Source organism: Drechmeria coniospora, chromosome 03 (genome assembly GCF_001625195.1).
Source record: "Drechmeria coniospora strain ARSEF 6962 chromosome 03, whole genome shotgun sequence".
Lineage (NCBI taxonomy): Eukaryota > Fungi > Ascomycota > Sordariomycetes > Hypocreales > Ophiocordycipitaceae > Drechmeria > Drechmeria coniospora.
The window spans coordinates 5,001,678-5,018,944 of NC_054391.1; the positions used below are offsets into that span (position 1 = coordinate 5,001,678).

At 55.8% G+C, this 17,267-nt stretch overlaps 7 protein-coding genes across 7 annotated transcripts; 2 read left to right on the forward strand and 5 right to left on the reverse strand.

Annotated features, from left to right (window-relative positions):
- Positions 1-1,223: 1,223 nt before the first annotated feature.
- Positions 1,224-1,886, reverse strand: DCS_07069 (uncharacterized protein; the record flags this gene model as incomplete). The annotated part of the gene is made up of 1 exon (XM_040804355.1): positions 1,224-1,886. The coding sequence occupies one exon, from the start codon at positions 1,884-1,886 to the stop codon at positions 1,224-1,226; it is 663 nt and encodes a 220-aa protein (XP_040654459.1).
- A 4,021-nt stretch (positions 1,887-5,907) lies between these two features.
- On the reverse strand, positions 5,908-6,789 carry DCS_07070 (uncharacterized protein; the record flags this gene model as incomplete). The annotated part of the gene is made up of 1 exon (XM_040804356.1): positions 5,908-6,789. The coding sequence occupies one exon, from the start codon at positions 6,787-6,789 to the stop codon at positions 5,908-5,910; it is 882 nt and encodes a 293-aa protein (XP_040654460.1).
- Positions 6,790-9,172: 2,383 nt separating this feature from the next.
- On the reverse strand, positions 9,173-11,164 carry DCS_07071 (cross-pathway control 1; the record flags this gene model as incomplete). The annotated part of the gene is made up of 3 exons (XM_040804357.1): positions 9,173-10,530; positions 10,734-10,876; positions 11,157-11,164. 3 exons carry the CDS (start codon positions 11,162-11,164, stop codon positions 9,173-9,175), a joined length of 1,509 nt encoding a protein of 502 aa, XP_040654461.1.
- A 1,371-nt stretch (positions 11,165-12,535) lies between these two features.
- DCS_07072 (uncharacterized protein) lies at positions 12,536-13,525 on the reverse strand (the record flags this gene model as incomplete). The annotated part of the gene is made up of 1 exon (XM_040804358.1): positions 12,536-13,525. One exon carries the CDS (start codon positions 13,523-13,525, stop codon positions 12,536-12,538), a length of 990 nt encoding a protein of 329 aa, XP_040654462.1.
- Positions 13,526-13,814: 289 nt separating this feature from the next.
- On the forward strand, positions 13,815-15,085 carry DCS_07073 (homoserine dehydrogenase; the record flags this gene model as incomplete). Its single annotated transcript, XM_040804359.1, has 2 exons — positions 13,815-13,965; positions 14,025-15,085. The coding sequence occupies 2 exons, from the start codon at positions 13,815-13,817 to the stop codon at positions 15,083-15,085; spliced, it is 1,212 nt and encodes a 403-aa protein (XP_040654463.1).
- Positions 15,086-15,151: 66 nt separating this feature from the next.
- Positions 15,152-15,519, reverse strand: DCS_07074 (uncharacterized protein; the record flags this gene model as incomplete). The annotated part of the gene is made up of 2 exons (XM_040804360.1): positions 15,152-15,355; positions 15,415-15,519. 2 exons carry the CDS (start codon positions 15,517-15,519, stop codon positions 15,152-15,154), a joined length of 309 nt encoding a protein of 102 aa, XP_040654464.1.
- A 340-nt stretch (positions 15,520-15,859) lies between these two features.
- Positions 15,860-16,801, forward strand: DCS_07075 (RGS-protein; the record flags this gene model as incomplete). Its single annotated transcript, XM_040804361.1, has 3 exons — positions 15,860-16,002; positions 16,070-16,254; positions 16,314-16,801. The coding sequence occupies 3 exons, from the start codon at positions 15,860-15,862 to the stop codon at positions 16,799-16,801; spliced, it is 816 nt and encodes a 271-aa protein (XP_040654465.1).
- Between the last annotated feature and the right edge of the window lie 466 nt (positions 16,802-17,267).

The window sequence follows — 17,267 nt, forward strand, 5'->3', positions numbered from 1 at the left end:
CCTCCGAAGCGTGCACGAGAACGGCACCCGATGCTGGCTGTCCTGGAATGCGGGCAAGCAGGCAGCGGGAAGCGGTCGCGATATTCGTCGTCGTCAGTCGTGGCCGTGACGATGGAGGAGACAACACAACGGGAGGGGCATCTCGTGCTGTGCACGTCATCAGGTCCTCCACACAAACCTGGCTTCGTTTCTTTCGTCAACCAAGCATTCAATCACACGGGGCGTGTGCTCACTGTTCGTGCTTGTTGCTCACGACGGTTGGACGGTTGGTCCAGAGGCGAGCATGATGATGGCTCGGGGCCGTCGTCGCATTGTCCTTGCGGTACGACATAACATCCTCTACAACCTTTGATCTGGCTTCTGCGGAAAAGCAGGCGGTCAATGACATTGGGCGTGCGCCAACCATAACTGATATCTCCCGCCCAGGTCGCTTACGACGATTGGATGGTCGGACCAGGGGCGAGTACCGTAATGCAGCGCTCTACGATCTTGGTGATCCGGCTCCCGTTGAAAGGCAGGTATTCAATGACATTGGACGTATGCTGACCATGACCGATTTTATCCGCCTGGCTCGCCCACAACGATTGGATGGTCGGACCGGAGGCGAGAGTGCCTTAATAGATAACGCTCTACGACAAAGGTGATTAGGCTTCGGCAGCAAAGCAGGCATTCGACACTACGTCGGTCTCGATCGCTTGCAACGGTTGGATATCCGTACGGCACCGGAGCCGAGTACTACAATGCGCGTCGCTCTCGCTACACCTTCTCCCCGTACGTTACGGTAGCCTTTACGACAAACGAGCGACGAGGGTTGGACTCTGCGGCGCAGCAGGCATTCGATGACATTGTACGTAGACTAACTACTATATCCGCGTGGCTCGCTCGCGACCATTGGATGGATGGACCGAAGCCGAGTACCACGATGCATATGGCAGTCGTCGCATTTCCTCCCTGCAGGCAGGTCTTGGACCCCGCGCACACCCCGCAAAACCGATCGGGGGATATACACCCGAAAAAAATATACCCGAAAAAAAAGGTTATAAACGTTCCATAAAGTAAGTTACCCAAAGAAGAAGAAGATGAAGAAGTTAGAAGAACACGGACTGCGGAGTCGATGTATGGGACTCGGACAAGCGTCCTTCATCATGCATACACCCACACGAGCATCCGATCAAAATCATCAAAAATAAAAGGAAAGCGAATCGAAGTCAAAAGTACACGGCCTACAGCAAGCCAAGGCCGACGGCCAGGGCAGCGGCGAAGAGGGAACCCATAACGGCGCTGGCACCGTCGACGGCGACGCCGGCCGCCGTCAAGGAGCTCGTACCGTTGGTCCGGACGCCCGAGCCCGACGGCAAAGCCGAGCCCGAGCTGCTCGCGCTGCCCGAGGTGGTGGCGCTGGCGGTGATGCTGGCGCTGGCGGTGGTGCTGGTGGTGATGCTGGCGGTGGTGCTGGCGCTCGTCGTCTCGCTCGACGACGAGGTCGACGACGGCTGGGCCGACGACGACGACGGGGAGGCCGCCGCCGAGGCCGAGGACGCTGCCGCCGCCGAGGACGCCGCCTGCGCCGCCGAGGTCACGCTCGCCTGCACGGTGTCCGGCTTGATGGACGCCGGGTCGATGAACTTAGGCTGGTACGACTCGCTACCTTTGTACTGAGGGCAACCGGGAACGGTGGTCTTGGGCGGAGCGCGGCCGCCGCCGCAGTCGAGGACCTCGCAGAGCTCGTACGTGTCGGGGACATACCAGACGCGCGAAGCGTACGCAGCCATGCCTGAGGGCTTCACGACGGTTTCGTAGTGAGTGCAGCCCGTGAGATCGGTGCGGCCGAGAACCGGGGAGGCGAGGAGGAGGAAGCCTCCGAAAGCGAGTGAGCGGATGGACATGGCGTTGGTTTTGTGTGGGAAAAAAGTGAATGAATGATACTGTCAGAGTATTGGTACCGCCGTCCGGTGGAATTGTTGCGCGAGTGATGGAAAAAGAATGTGGTTTGGCGACTGAAGGAAGGAAAGAGAACGTACTGACGAGGAGGCGAGAGAAGGTCGGTCGAGGCGAGGAGAGGCCGTATCGATACTTATACGCCCGGCCCCCGACGACACATACGTGTTCGCACGCACGCCGCCGCCGCCGCCGCCCAGAGCTGCCCGCTGGCCGCGGCAGGCGAGCGTCGTCGGCCATCAGGATGCGTCGCCGCCACGGATCGTACCGCGTGTGCGGGCCACGAGGAGACGCACTGTGCGGTACCGCACGACACGGGCCGAGCACCACCAACGATGCCGTACCCGCTTGGCCGAAGCGCACGAGGGCACAGTGCCGAGCACGGCCGATCTACATGGCCAGGATCTGGAGGCGAGGAAGGGGACAGTGTCGGCCTCCTCGACCCCGGATGTACTCGCACGTACCGGTACGTACCCGTTCGTACCCGGCCTCGTTTGTGACGGAAGGCACGGAAGGCACGGCCGATCTGCCGTTTCATCTATCGAGCCGCTAGTCCCTCTTCGGAGATATCTGCACCCGCCGGCAGCTTGTGCATAGAGAGCTATGACGTTTATAAACTCTAATATTTACTACTCCGCTCCGTATAGCTATATACGGGGCGCTCCATACCGTAGTTGCCCACTAGTAGTATTTGGCCGAGCCCAGGTACGTACGAGTACGTCCATATACCTCCAACAACACTGCGCACAGTACGGTAGGCCGTACGTACTAAGTCTCGAGCTCCTTTGTCGGGATCCCTCTACCGAGGCGTAGTACCTAAAGCCATTACGAGGCCCGCGAGGTGCGAGGCTCGGACGAAGGCTCAGCGAGACAACGACAACGACGACGGCGACGACGACGACGAAGACGAAGACGAAGACGAAGACATTCAATTATACGGGGCGTATACTTACTGTTCGTGCCTGTTGCTTACGACGGTTGGACGGTTGGTCTAGAGGTAAGTATAATAATAGCTTGGGGCTGTTGTTGCATCTTCCTTATGGTATAACATAATATCCTCTATAACCTTTAATCTGGCTTTTGCAGAAAAGCAGGCGGTTAATAATATTCGGCGTACGCTAACTATAACTGATATCTCCCGCCTAGGTCGCTTACGACAATTGGATGGCCAGACCAGGGGCAAGTACTATAATGTATACCCTCTATAATCTTAGTAATCCGGCTCTTGTGGAAAAGTAGGTATTTAATAATATTGGATGTATGCTAACTATGGCCGATTTTATCCGCCTAGCTCGCCCTCGACGATCGGATAGTCGGACCGGAGGCGAGAGTACCTTAAAGGATAACGCTCTACGATAAAGGTAATTAGGCTTTGGCAGTAAAGTAGGCATTTGATACTATGTTGGTCTCGATCGCTTATAATGGTTGGATATCCGTCCGGTACCGGAGCTAAGTGCTACAATATATGTTGCTCTTGCTATACCTTCTCCCTGTACGTTACGGCAGCCTCTACGACGAATGAGCGATAAGGGTTGGACTCTACGGTATAGTAAGCATTTAATAATATTGTATATAGACTAACTACTATATCCGTATAGCTTGCTTGCAACTATTAGATGGATGGACCGAAGCCGTATACTATAATGCATATAGTAGTTATTATATTTCCTTCCTGCAGGTAGGTCTTGGACCTTGCGTACACCCCGCAAAACTAACCGGGGGATATATACCCGAAAAAAGGTTATAAACGTTCTATAAAGTAAGTTACCTAAAGAAGAAGAAGATAAAGAAGAAGTTAGAAGAATACGAACCGTAAAGTCGATATATAGGACTTGGATAAGAGTTTACACATATACCCATACGAGTATCCAATTAAAATTATCAAAAATAAAGGGACGCGAATTAAAGTTAAAAAGTATACGGCCTATAGCAAGCCAAGGCCGACGGCCAGGGCAGCGGCGAAGAGGGAACCGATAATAGTGCTGCAACCTCCCCTCGTTTGGGCTTCAGGCCAATGCTATGCATGACTGGATGTATTCCTCCAGTACGGTTGCCCGGGCTGGTACTAGACCCGGTACGCCAAGCCGGGCCGGAGAAGGTAATTACAGACCCTGATAATCGCGGGGGTCGTGGTAACCTCCAGGTTGAAGAGTGCGCGTCTGGAAAGGCGCGCTGATAGAGACGACAGACTCGGGGTCATTATCCAAAGATATAACACCCGGCAGATATTCCTCAAGGCAGTTGCTATCGAGTCGGGCACTGAACATCCCGGCTGCGGCGTCCGCCTCTGTGAGGGTGAACTGTGGCCGCCGGAATGAGACGGCAGAGGAGTCGAGCTCACACCCGCTGACGACAGTCCTGTTTCCCGTAAGGTTCATCAAGATGGTCAGTAAGTCAGTTCGCTCCAAGCTATATAATTGACCAGTCCGCCGGGGCCCGTCTTCTATATAGAACCCCGTCGCGCCATAGGAACAACAAGGCCCAATGAGTAGAACAGGGAGCGAGGGCACGCTTAGGTGGTCAATCGCTAACATAATTGACTCGGCAACCGCGTCAGGCATATTGCCCTGTAGGTACTTGAAGCAAAAGGGAGTCTCGTATTCACAGGGATTATACCGGTGGATAGTGACAGTGGCAGTATATGCAGTGCGGAATAGAAGTACTACCCAGCAGGTGTACAAACACTTAGTCTGAAATAATGATACCATCTTGGACGAACGTCTGTTGAATGGTCAAATATCTAGGCTGCGTGCAATTACGCTGCTAGGTTGGAAGGCCGTGTGAGAGTTAGAAGGTTGAGTTGAGGTGAAAATAGACTAATGCAGGCCTTGCAAGCGTATCTTAGCAAAGACCCTTTATTTCAGTAGGTGGTATGGGTTACTTGGTTAGTAATTTTTTTGTTTTTGTTCTTGCAACTTGTATGCGCAAGAGGGGGTAGTGGAAGTATATCGCACGGACCAGGGAATTAATTACACTGTTAGTAACAGTAAAATGGGTGCTAACTTGGGATTGCTAAATTATACAAACGAAATGCGATTATTTCAATTGAGTAAACTATAGAATGAACGCAACTATATATAGACATATATTACCTACGTGTCCTGTCGGGACGTATCTGTTCCATCCATAATGCAATGGACAGGTCGTTTAATAAATAGTTTAAGGATAGACTTTGCTATTGCCTGTTTTGTCGTACTATAAGTCGGCTGGCTGGCTGTCTTACAGTTTGTACTCGAAATACGGATACTGCTAACTAGCATAGTCTTACTAGTATAAATACTAGTATTTTTAACGCCTCCTCTATTTAGCTAGTATGACTACTGCTAAGTAGGATATTATCCTATTGTTGCTACTACTAGTAGTAACAATAGGGTTACTACTACTCGATCTATATGGCCAGGATCTGGAGGCGAGGAAGGGGACAGTGTCGGCCTCTTCGATCCCGGATGTACTTGCACGTACCCGCACGTACCCGGACTCGTTTGTAACGGAAGGCACGGAAGGCACGGCCGATCTGCCGTTTCATCTATCGAGCCGCTAGTCCCTCTTCGGAGATATCTGCACCCTAGGCAGCTTATGCATAAAGGGCCATAACGTTAATAAACTCTAATATTCGCTACTCCGCTCCGTATAGCTATATACGGGGCGCTCCATACCGTAGTCGCCCACCAGTAGTATTTGGCCGAGCCCAGGTACGTACGAGTACGTCCATATACCTCCAACGACACTGTGCATAGTACGATAGGCCGTACGTACTGAGCCTCAAGCTCCTTCGGCGGGATCCCTCTACCGAGGCGCAGTACCTAAAGCCATCACGAGGCCCGGGAGGTACGAGGCTCGGACGAAGGCTCAGCGAGACGGCGACGACAACAAAGACAAAGACAACGACGACGAAGACAAATACAAAGACAACGACGACGACAAAGACAAAGACAAAGACAACAACGACAACAACAACAAAGACGACAACTACGACGACGACGCCGCCGTCGCGGCCGCCCACGACGTCCGAATGGCCGCCCAGTACTGCGTCGGATGCGTGCGCATGTGTCCGACATGGCCGCTACCTCGAAAGAGCTCCGTGTCGGCCTCCCACCCGTCCCGCCTCGCCTCGGCCGCGTGCCGCTCGATGTCGTCGGAGGCGATGAGGTCGTCGTCCTTGCTGTAGAGGTACAGCTTGCGGGCGCTCTTCGTCTCGTACCGCTCGTCGTTGGCCGCCCGCCTGCTCCACGAGCCGGCGCTCTCCCGGCCGACGATCCAGCCATAGGCGCTCGAGAGGCAGAGGACGAGGCCCCAGATGGCCTGCGTTACGGTAAAGGGCCAGGGGAAGGAAGCGGCGGTGCCGAGGGCCATGGCGCGCGACCAACGTCCGACGTTGGCCGCCGTCAGCTCGGTGCTGCCCGGCGTCGAGTCCATGACGAGCACCCGGTGCGGCAGCGGCTTGCCGTACCTCTCGCGGTAGGCGTGGAGCGTGGCGGCGTAGTTGACGGCGCCCGTGTTGGACATTGTGTGTACGAGGATCGAGTGCTCCTCGCTCTCGGCCCCGTCGAAGACGGCGTCGACGACGTCGGTCATGTGGCCCGAACGCTGCTGCAGGTCCGAGAACATGGCCTTGGCGATGGGCGAGAGCACGACGACCTGGCGCGCCGCCGGGTAGAGTTGCCGGTAGCCGTCGGCATACTTGGCCACGTGCTTGGGGAGACCGTCGCCCCAGCCGTAGATGATGACGGTGCCGGGATCCCCTGCCGACGCCGCGCCGTCGTCGGCCCGCGCCCGGGGCCGCAGGAACACCTGCTCCGAAAGGGCCGTAAAGCCGACGATGGCGGGTGCCTTTCTACCCATGGCGGCCATATTGTCCTTTGGTACGAATAGGCTCAGGGTGTATGTGTGTGTTTCGGAGTGTACTCAGGTGTATGTGTACCGGTAGATGGGTGTACCGGCAGATGGGTGTACCGGCAGATGGGTGTACCGGTAGATGGTTTACCGGCAGGTAGGTGTACAGACAAGTGTGTGTACAGGTATGTGGACGAGAAATGTGCACAAGTATGAGTGCAAGGATGCGTCCTGTGCTATACAATACAAGTATGCGGACGGTAGAGCGTGCTGTGTGCGGTGTATGATCTCGAGTGCCCGTGGGTTGCTCCCGCGCCCGTCAAGGATGGGACGACAACGAAGGCGTAGTAAAGGTACGTCGAGTGGACGAATTTACTGTACATGTATAACCCACTCTCTCCGGCATAGGCAGCGTAACCAAACACATGGACGGGCACCCGCCAGCGCATGCACGTATTTATATGCTTGTCGGAACCGTGTCCCGTGACGACGGTGCCTGCTTCGACACCTGTCCTGCCCTCGCTCCCTGCTTGTTGGGAAGGTGGCTTCAAACTTTGAACATGGCCGGCATTGACCAAGGGATGACTCGCGGCATCGAAATTGTCCCGACCGAAGAACGACGGGCCAAGAGGGTTCGGCGCTGATGATGAGATATACGACGGAATCGGGGACATGAGCGGGAACGAATGCCGGTGCGGAATGTAGAGCGGGGCCGCTAGCAGAGATGCCGAGGCAGGAGTCGGGGCCGGAGAATTTCATCATGGCAGCAACCTAAAACTGTTGACGGCAATCTCTCCGATCCCAGCCAGCGCAAGGGCATCGCATTGATTGGATTGGGGACGCTTCGTAATGCTATTATCCGTGCCATGCTCTGTACTGTACTTGGCTGCACTTGTACCGTACAGTACAGTGTGCTTGTACTTACAGCTACAAGCAAGCACACAAACTTGCACATGTACATGTACCTGCTCTTTCTCTGCACGTACTTGCTTATGGGAGTATAAGTACATGTAAGTGCTCCCCAACAATTCGGACTTTGGACGGCCAATTTCCAGCATACTCCGAATGCAAGTACTTAAGTACTTACGGAGTAATACTGTACGGGTTCACGTTTCAGCCGAGAACGAGCCCTACGTAGTTTGCAACAGTCAGTTTCGCCAAAGGGCAACGTGCCATTGAGTCGGCCCCTACGGAGTAGTACACCTCGGCATCGGGCGTTGCATGACGTGAGGCCTGCCCGCAAGGTCTGTTGGTGGTGGTGGTATCTGCTGAGTACTTGCGTGTTACTGTGATAATTACTTTGTTATTGTGCTACTGTGATAATTACTGTGTTATTGTACTACTGTGATAATTAATGTGTGTTATTATGTTACTGTGATAATTACTGTGTTATTGTGTCACTGTGATAATTAATGTGTGTTACTGTGTTACTGTGTTAACTGCTGTGTTACAGTGTTACAGTGTTACAGTGTTACAGTGTTACAGTGTTACTGTGTTACTGTGTTACTGTGTTACTGTGTTACTGTGTTACTGTGTTACTGTGTTACTGTGTTACTGTGTTACTGTGTTACTGTGTTACTGTACTCCGTACAACTAACTATTACTTACTTACCCTCTGTGCGGCAACCCCGAATGCTTGTGCACGTCCATGTAGATATTGCATTAGTCAGCGGGTTTGCAGTTCGTTCAAGTACAGTACAGCAAAATAGTATTATAATAGTCCTGTAGTTGTACAGTACGCGCCTGTGCCTGTTCCCTTAGGTGTACATGCTGAACATGAATAATTAGGCACGCATTCATTCGTTCCTCAACCTCCTTCGGTCCATGCAAGTATAAAGTGTGTCATTAGTAAGCATATTTACAGTTCGGAATACAGGCTGCTGCACAGCATAATTCGGCACGTGACTTTTACTTCAAGTACACCCGATTGTCCCAAGTCTTCCTGCACAGCTTCTATTGCGGCACCACCTACGGACAGCACAGGGCCTCCCTCGTTCCTCGAATACTCCCACACGTATTTTGCATTGTAAGCAGATGGGCACTGCATCTACTCCGTACTGCAGGGCTTTCGTGGCTCTTGGCGCAAAGGTGCATCGCTCGAGCCATGCACGCGTTCGCGCAAATCTACCCTGCTTCGCCCTTGGATTGCGCGCACCCTCCGACTCGCATTATTACATCGTCGGCGAAGGGGTTCTTCGCCCGTGACAATTGGCACGCGTAGCAGTAAAAGGCAACGTACATCATTCAGGAGCCTATGGAACGAGCAAAGGATGCAGCGAGCCTATACAGAGTCCAACTTGCACTATAGGAGAATACGACAAATATGTTCCACGCAAATTCCAAAACCAAAAAAAAGAGTCAACCAACTAGCAAGCCGCTAGGACCCGTCGAGACTTTTCCATTACCCGTCAGATTGCGCAAGGGCCATCTGCTTCCAGTGATCGCGTTCAGCCTCGAGCTTCATGATGCGGTCCTCCAACTCTTCCAGTCGCTGAGCCTTGCGCTCGCGCGACTTCCGAGCGGCCAGCGTGTTGCGTGCTCGCTTCATGGCCACGTTGTCGTTGGGGTCCTCGATGATGATGGGCGGCAGCGGCTTGTCTCGCTTGCGCGCCGACACGCCGGCGACCGACGAGTGACGGCCGGATCCCGCGAGGGGCGACAAGGGCGACGACTTCTTCCCCTCGCCGGCCGCCATGACGGAGCCGACGTCGTCCGACGGGACTGCGGGCGAGTTGTTGAGGCTCCGCGTCGGCTCCGGGCTGAGGTCCGAGTCGCGAGGGAAGAGCGGGTACCAAGGGTCGTTGGCGCCGTCAAAGTCGACGCTGTCGAAGAGGGGCGAAACGTCGACGCTGTCAAAGTCGGGCGACTCGTCGTAGATGGACGGCGACGTCAGCGCCGTGAAGGCGCTCGAGTTGGGCGCCGACAAGAAAGGCTCCTGCATGAGCAGGTCCTGGGGCGAGACGGTGCCCAGGTTCGACGTCGAGCTGGACATGCTGCCGCCACCAAAGTCCAAGGCGGGGAGGACGGCGGGGGGGACGCCGCCGTGGAAGGCGGGGAACTCGTCCAGGTCCACGTCTGCGAGGGCGTGTGAGCGGCTTGAGCGAGGAGACGACGACGGGAGCGTGGACAAACCTGCTGCGTTCATCATCTCGGCGATGTCTTGGTTGAAGAGCGGGACGGGGGGCCTGGGGGAGCTAGATTGCTGATGGGGGTTCTCGCTCGACGACGGAGCGGATGGGGCGTAGAGTAGATGGGCAAACCGGTTGGCGTTGACCGAAGACAAATCCTGAAAGAGCTGGGCCACTCGCTGCTTTTGCGCCGACGCCGACGAGGCAAGCTTGTCGCGACGGTGGTGGGACGAATGACGACGCTGACTGCTCGGCAGCGACGTGGCAGGCCGATTAAGGGACGGGCGTGTTGGGGGACTGTCGAACAAGACGAAGTCCTGTGGCAAACTCTCGGGCAGGTTCGGGAGCTGGTGCGCGGATGGTGCCGGCAAGGCTGAGGCGGAGTTGGGAAGCCATGTTGATTGGGGATCCGTGGTGAAGACTGAAAAGTCTGGTGCCGAAATGTTGGCGGTGGAGGACGGAGAGCTCGAGCTGATGCTGTTCAAAGCGGTGCTAAAGTCCAGATCGACCGGGAGGTGACTGGGACTGGGGGGTGGTTGAGGGGAGATTGGCTCGCTGCTTGAGGAGATAATTGTGACGGATTGGGAGGGGGTAACCGAAGGGTTGGTCTTTACGCCATCGTGCTGGCGGCCTGAGGCGTGGATGATAAATGTCTTTTGGTACGGTGCGCGGGTGAGGTGGGAGAGGGAGGAAAAAGAGGAGCAAGGACAAGGTGGAAGCCTGGCATTTTTGTAATTCTCAGGCAGCAAGGCATACCAGGACCGCGCCCTTGGCGGAGCGGGCCTGCGGTGTGACTCACTCGCTAACCGTCCCTGATTGGCATGGACTGCTTACTAGGTGCATGCTTAATATCCACACAGCCACCACGCCGCCGGAGCCCTGATCGCGATCGAGTCCCCTTCCCATCCGTCTTTTTCACCGCAACTTGTCCACGGCGAGCACCGTTTCCTCCATCGTCGGGCGGGCAGTAAAAGGCCCTGCGGAATGCAGAAAATTGGCAGCGCATGCTCCGCGCCGACGGACGGCGTCGATGCCGCGGAACGAAGCTGCTTCTCGTCCACCCACCTCGCCGCCGGCGCTCGCATGAATTTTTTGGACCAGCAGCACCAACAAAAGAGCCTCGGCGAGTAAGCACCGTGCGTTGGTTGCCTAATTCAAGGCACTTGCTAGTCCTCCGTCGTTTCCGCCATTCCGCGAGTACTTGCACGGTACTCCGCCCAGCACAGGCACATGTACAGCACGCGGAGCCGCACGTACAGGTACATGGCGGTGCAGGTACGGACGCTCACTGTTCAAAGTACCTGCGATCGTGGCGCCCCACGGAGTACTTGCACGCGAGCTGTCCCTGCACCCGCTCCAAGTACACAGTATTATACCTGCGCTGCACAGTACGACGTGATTACCATGGAACCGGCACGAAGGCACTCGAATCACTTGGTTTGCGGATCCTCAGTGGACTCCAGAACGTACAGTGATCCGTAGAACGAGTTCCTGGTACCAGCGTGCGCCTGCCGTACTGAATGAAGTACATCTTACTGTACTGTAAGTACTCTGTACATGTAAGTACACTTACTAATATTTGTACCTGTATGTACTTACAGTTCAGCGGGTGCCCGTGTACTGTAATTACTTACAGTACACCCGCATACTTGTACCAGTACGTAATACTACGGAATACGATAAGAATTGGGCGAAGGGGTACGGAGTAAGTATAGGGGACAGAATAATATTAAAAAAAATTACACAAGAAAGCCAAGGCATCCGTGAGGACGAGTACCCACGTAATGCCGCGCTGCCGTCGTGGCATTCGTTGTCACCTCCAAGCAATCGTACCTACGGAGTACAGACTGCTACAGTACGAGACTTGTAATTACGTCCTCGTCGCGTACGAATAGCAAGCTGAAACCTTGCAGTAAATACTTGGACGTACTTACTCCGTACAGGTGCACTCAACGCGGCAAATACAGTGCATTTGCGAAACGTCGGACACAGTACCGCCCTGTCCACGTCTCACAATAGCGGGGGCACGGGGAGCGATTGGTCAGCTCGGGCGACACCATCAATGCTCGCTTGACCTGCGTAAATACGACCAGTACGAGATGAGCGTGGACCTGTGCTCGTATGCAGAAGGTAGATCCGAGCGAGGAGCCTGCCGCGGAGCCTCACTGCATGAGTTCATCCCTCGTCCGAGTTTGCGTTTGCATCGCCTCCGCAACTTGAGCCGCATTTCCGCGCTCAATCATGTGCAGTAGGTACTTGCATACGCACTGAGCGTTGCACGTACTTGGGTAATTACTGTACTTACAGTACTTGTACTCCGTACTCCGTACTTGCTTGTACTTAGGTGTACTTGTACGGGGTACGGAGCACATGTACAGTAAGTTCTAGGTATGTAAGTACACAACTGGTCGTAAATACCTAGTACTTATACTTACAGTACTCCCTACAAGCAGACGACAAGTATTAATACTTATGATTCTTATCATCTGATTATACCTATCATCTGTCCCAAGTCTTCATGTCCATGTCGTACCGCATGCTTCACAACTACTTGCACAAGTTTACGGCACACAGCACACTCGTCCCTACCGTCCAGCCCCGTCCATCGTGCCGCCAGCCGCCCATGCCGCATTCATTCAACCGCCGTTGCCGCCCGACAGCCCTTCGAGAAAGTTGTCCGCCTGCCGCTTGGCCCGTCTCGCTCCCATCTCCAGCCGCCGCTTTTCAATCTCCCGTCTCCGTGCCTCCTTTTGGTCCTCGCGTGCCTGCCGCTCCCGCTCCGTCCGCAGCCTCTCCTCCTCGAGGGACTTCATCTCCTGCGTTCGGCTGTCCTCGTCCTTGCTGAATTTGTAGAACCCGACACCCTTTGTCCGGATCTCCTTGTCGGCCTCGTAGTGCGTCTTCTCCGGCGGCGTCGCGCTTCGGTCTCGCTTGCGCGCCAATTCTTCCATCTTGCCGGCGTCTTCCGGGTTGAATGCCATGGACTGGATGGCGTCGCCGTGTATGAGCCTGTCCGGTGCCGCCGGCCTCGCCGACATTCGTTCCAGCTCCTCGGCCCCGAGCATGCCCCGTCGTGCTCTCCGCTCCATTTTTTCCTTGTCGGCCCGTGTCCCCCGCCGAAGTCGTCCAAATTCGTCGTTCCACTCGATCGTCTCCTCGGCCGCGTCGCCGTCCTCTTCCTCGTCCGAGCTCGTCGTCGTAGAGTACCCGGCGTCGCGCCCGCCCTGCTCGGCCCATTTCCTGTCAAAGTCGACGAGCGATTCTGCTTCGTTCTCCGTCGGCACGTAGTCTCCTCGTTTCATGGCGGCGTACCGCCGAGCCTTGTCCTCCATCTTGCGTCTTGCTCGTGCAAGCTGCTGCGCTTCCTCCTCCGTACCCGTCACCTCCTTGAGCGCCAGCTTGTTGGTCTCGTCATGCTGCGCAGCCGGCCTCTGCGTTCGGCTGCGAAATATGTCGTCCTTTGGCTGCTTCGACGGTCTCGTTCGCCCCGATGTTGTCCCCGAGGACGCCGCCGTGGAGATGAGCGACGTGAGCTGCGCCTTGAAGTCGATGGATGTTGACAGAGCCGCATTTCGTTTCTGCTTCTTCGCCGGCCGCTGCCCGTAGAGATGGGGGTCTTGGGGCATATCGCGACGGCTGGGTCGAGCGCAAGGACCGAAATCGACAATCTTTTCCGGCGTACGAAAAAAATAATCGAGCCCAGAGCACGAAACAGCGAGGAGTCAAGTGCTGGTGTATCAGACTTTCGAGGGCATGTTGGACATTTGTCGATATGCTTTGCGCGCCATTCGTCCATCACACGTCCCGTCACTATAAGTACTTGATACATTTGTCCTTGGTGCGAACTGGCTCAACAGCCACGCCGCGCCCCACAGCTCAGCCACACATGCCCGCCTAGCCACACCACCCCTCCGCATGGAGCAGGGCGTATTATCAAAGCATCCAAGTAGATTCACCGATGCTGCTTCCCCGCTGCTGGCCTCGACACTTCACATTCGGCAGTTCGGCAAGGTCCTTGGAGGAATCATCATGGCCGCTACAAACCAAGTATTCGTGGCCGTCATCGGTAATTGCGCCGCGTTTCCCAATCGCGTAAGACGAACCGCTGACTAGCCGACGAAACAGGCGCCGGCGGTGTCGGCAAGGCCTTTCTGTCCCAGCTTCGAAACCTCGCCAGCCACAAGCCGTCTCCCAAGCTCAAGCTCTGCTACATCTCGACCAGTCGCAAGGCTCTCTACAACGACGACTACTCCGAGGTCAACATGGAGGGTGTCGTCGAGGCCCTTGCCAACTCCTCCAAGACCCCGCCTGCGCTGCCCCAGGTCATCGACTACCTCGCCGCGGCGCCCGCCAAGTCGATCCTTGTCGACAACACGAGCTCGCAAGACGTCGCCGATCAGTACCCTCTCGCCCTCAGCCGTGGCGTGAGCATCGTGACGCCCAACAAAAAGGCCTTCTCTGGCTCCTACCAGCTCTGGCAAGCCATCTTCACCGCGGCTGCCACCTCGGGCGCCAAGGTCTACCACGAGTCGTCTGTCGGTGCCGGCCTGCCCGTCATCTCCACTCTCAAGGACCTCGTCGAGACGGGCGACAAGGTGACCAAGATTGAGGGCGTCTTCAGCGGCACCATGTCCTTTCTCTTCAACTCCTTTGCTCCCACCGAGGGTGCCGGGGGCAAGTGGTCGGACGAGGTCAAGAAGGCCAAGAACCTGGGCTATACCGAACCGGATCCCCGCGACGATTTGAACGGCCTCGACGTGGCGCGAAAGCTGACCATCCTGGCGCGTCTCGCCGGTCTCGCCGTCGAGTCGCCGACCTCGTTCCCGGTCCAGAGCTTGATCCCCAAGGAGCTCGAGTCTTGCCGCAGCGGGGACGAATTTCTCGACAAGCTCCCCGCCTTTGATCAGCAGATGGAGGAAACCAAGGCGGCGGCGGAGAAGGTGGGCAAGGTTGTCCGGTTCGTCGGAAGCATCGACGTCGCCGCCAACAAGGTCAAGGTCGGACTGGAAATGTTTGACCGATCGCACCCCATCGCCGCCCTCAAGGGTAGCGACAACATCATAAGCTTCTACACGGAGAGATACGGCAGCAACCCTCTGATCGTGCAGGGTGCCGGTGCCGGCGGGGACGTGACTGCCATGGGCGTGACGGCAGACTTGATCAAGGTCGTGGCCCAGATTTCATAGAACGCGTGCTAGTCGGGTGGACAAGTCGATCCTGGCCAGAGTCGCACAGGAGCTTGATGCCGAGAATCATAGTCGTTTGCGCGCCTTGGGATTTTCCGCTTCGTTTGCAATGGTCGCACGCGTGGGTGACGAAACATCAGTTGGCCTCTCGGCGGGAGCGGCCGTTTCGGGCGCCGGGAACATGCTCCAGCAGTGCCTCCATAGCCATAGAAACAGATCGCAGCCGACAAAGAACAAGAGTGGAAGAAGGAGGAAGGTCCCCAGGACAAACTGCGACCAACATTAGCGGACATCGTAAGATAAGGGGGGGGGTGCGGCATTTGGCGTACGCAGACAAAGGAGATGCAGCGGACAAGCAACGAGGAGGCGGGCGTCAGCAACTGCTTCAAGTTCCACGAGTCTCCCCAGAGTGTCCAGACTGTCGGGTCGGCCATGGTGCCGGTTTTTAGGTTTTTATGGCCAAGATGAGGTGCCTGGGCCTCCAACGGATCGGGCGATGTGCGTGACGGAGCTGCGCTGGAGCTCCCTCATCGCGAGCAAGGGGCAAAGGGGCAGCCTCGGCCCATGACAGGGCAGCCCGTGGTGACGGCTGGGTCCTCCCAAAATGTCACCTTCACCGCCTGCCATTTTCGCCACGGCCCCGCCCCAAGTTTTTGACGGTGCCAAGTTCACGATGAGGCTCAACGGCGAGGTCGGAATCACATCATCGCACACGCACGCACGCACTCGCACGCAGGCGACAAACGATCAAGATTCGACTGACCAGACGCCGCAATGACCGGAGCTGCGAACAAGCGGGCGAACCGAGAGAGGTTTCACGCCAGCAGGGGTCAGGATGGCGTCGTCAAGTTGCCACAAAAGCGCTTCTACCGCCAACGAGCTCACGCAAATCCTTTCTCCGATCACAGCTTGACCTAGTGAGTGGCATGAAATTTGCCTCGCTTTCGTTTCGTCGCACTGATCCGGCGTCGCTTGTCTCCGTAGCCCAGAATCACCGGCGGCGATGGACTGGTCGAAATACTACCCGTCGTTTGTCGACGACGACGCTCCGGAGCAACAAGGCCAGCCGAGACGGATGAAGAAGGACGTGGAAGTCGTCGACATTGGGTGCGGATTCGGTGGACTCCTCGTCGCGCTGGCACCGATGATGCCGGAGACGTTGATGCTCGGTAAGGAGAGTGGATGGATTGCGGTGCGAACCGACGTCGTTGACCCGGCCGACTTCTAGGTCTCGAGATCCGGACAAGCGTCACCGAGTTTGTCCAGGACCGGATATGGGCTCTCCGGGAGCAAAATTCCGCGTCCAAGCTCTACCAAAATGCCGCCTGCCTGCGGGCGAACTCTATGAAGTTCCTGCCAAACTTCTTCAACAAGGGACAACTCAGCAAGATCTTCATCTGCTTCCCGGACCCACACTTCAAGGTCCGCAAGCACAAGGCACGAATCGTATCGACGACGCTCAACTCCGAGTACGCGTACGCGTTGCGTCCCGGCGGCATCATGTACACAATCACCGATGTCGAGGCGCTGCACGAGTGGATGGTGCACCACTTCAAAACGCACCCCTCATTCGAGCGGGTCGCCGCCGAGGAAGAGCAAGAAGACGAGTGCGTCAAGGTGATGATGATGGAGACGGAGGAAGGCAAGAAGGTGGAGAGAAACAAGGGACAAAAGTTTGTCGCTCTGTTCCGTCGCTTGGAAGACCCGCCGTGGTGAACTGGCCGCTCGGTCCAACTCGAACGCACTTGGACAGCATCCGAAACATCTCCATCGGAATCCGACTGCGCCGAAACATGGCGGCCGTTTCCTGCCGAGAGTTGAGCTTCCAACCGCCGAGCGGTAGGTAGTCATACAAGAGTGTGGCCTTGCCATTCCGCTCCTGTTGACCTTTTCGACGTCGACAATTGAACAGCATTACGATCGATGACGGCGTCCTGCTAGGATATTGCAACAGGGTAGACGAAGCTGCATGCGAACACCGATGACATGACTTATCCATCAGCGAGGTCCACTGTCGTTTTCTGTGTCTTGCTTTCGATGTCGACGCTTGAACAACACAACGATCGACGACAACGTCCTGCTAGAATATTGAAACAAAGTAGACGAAGCTGCATGCAAATACCGATAACATAACTTATCCATCAGCGAGGTCCATAGTCGTTTTCTGCGTCTTGCTTTCGAT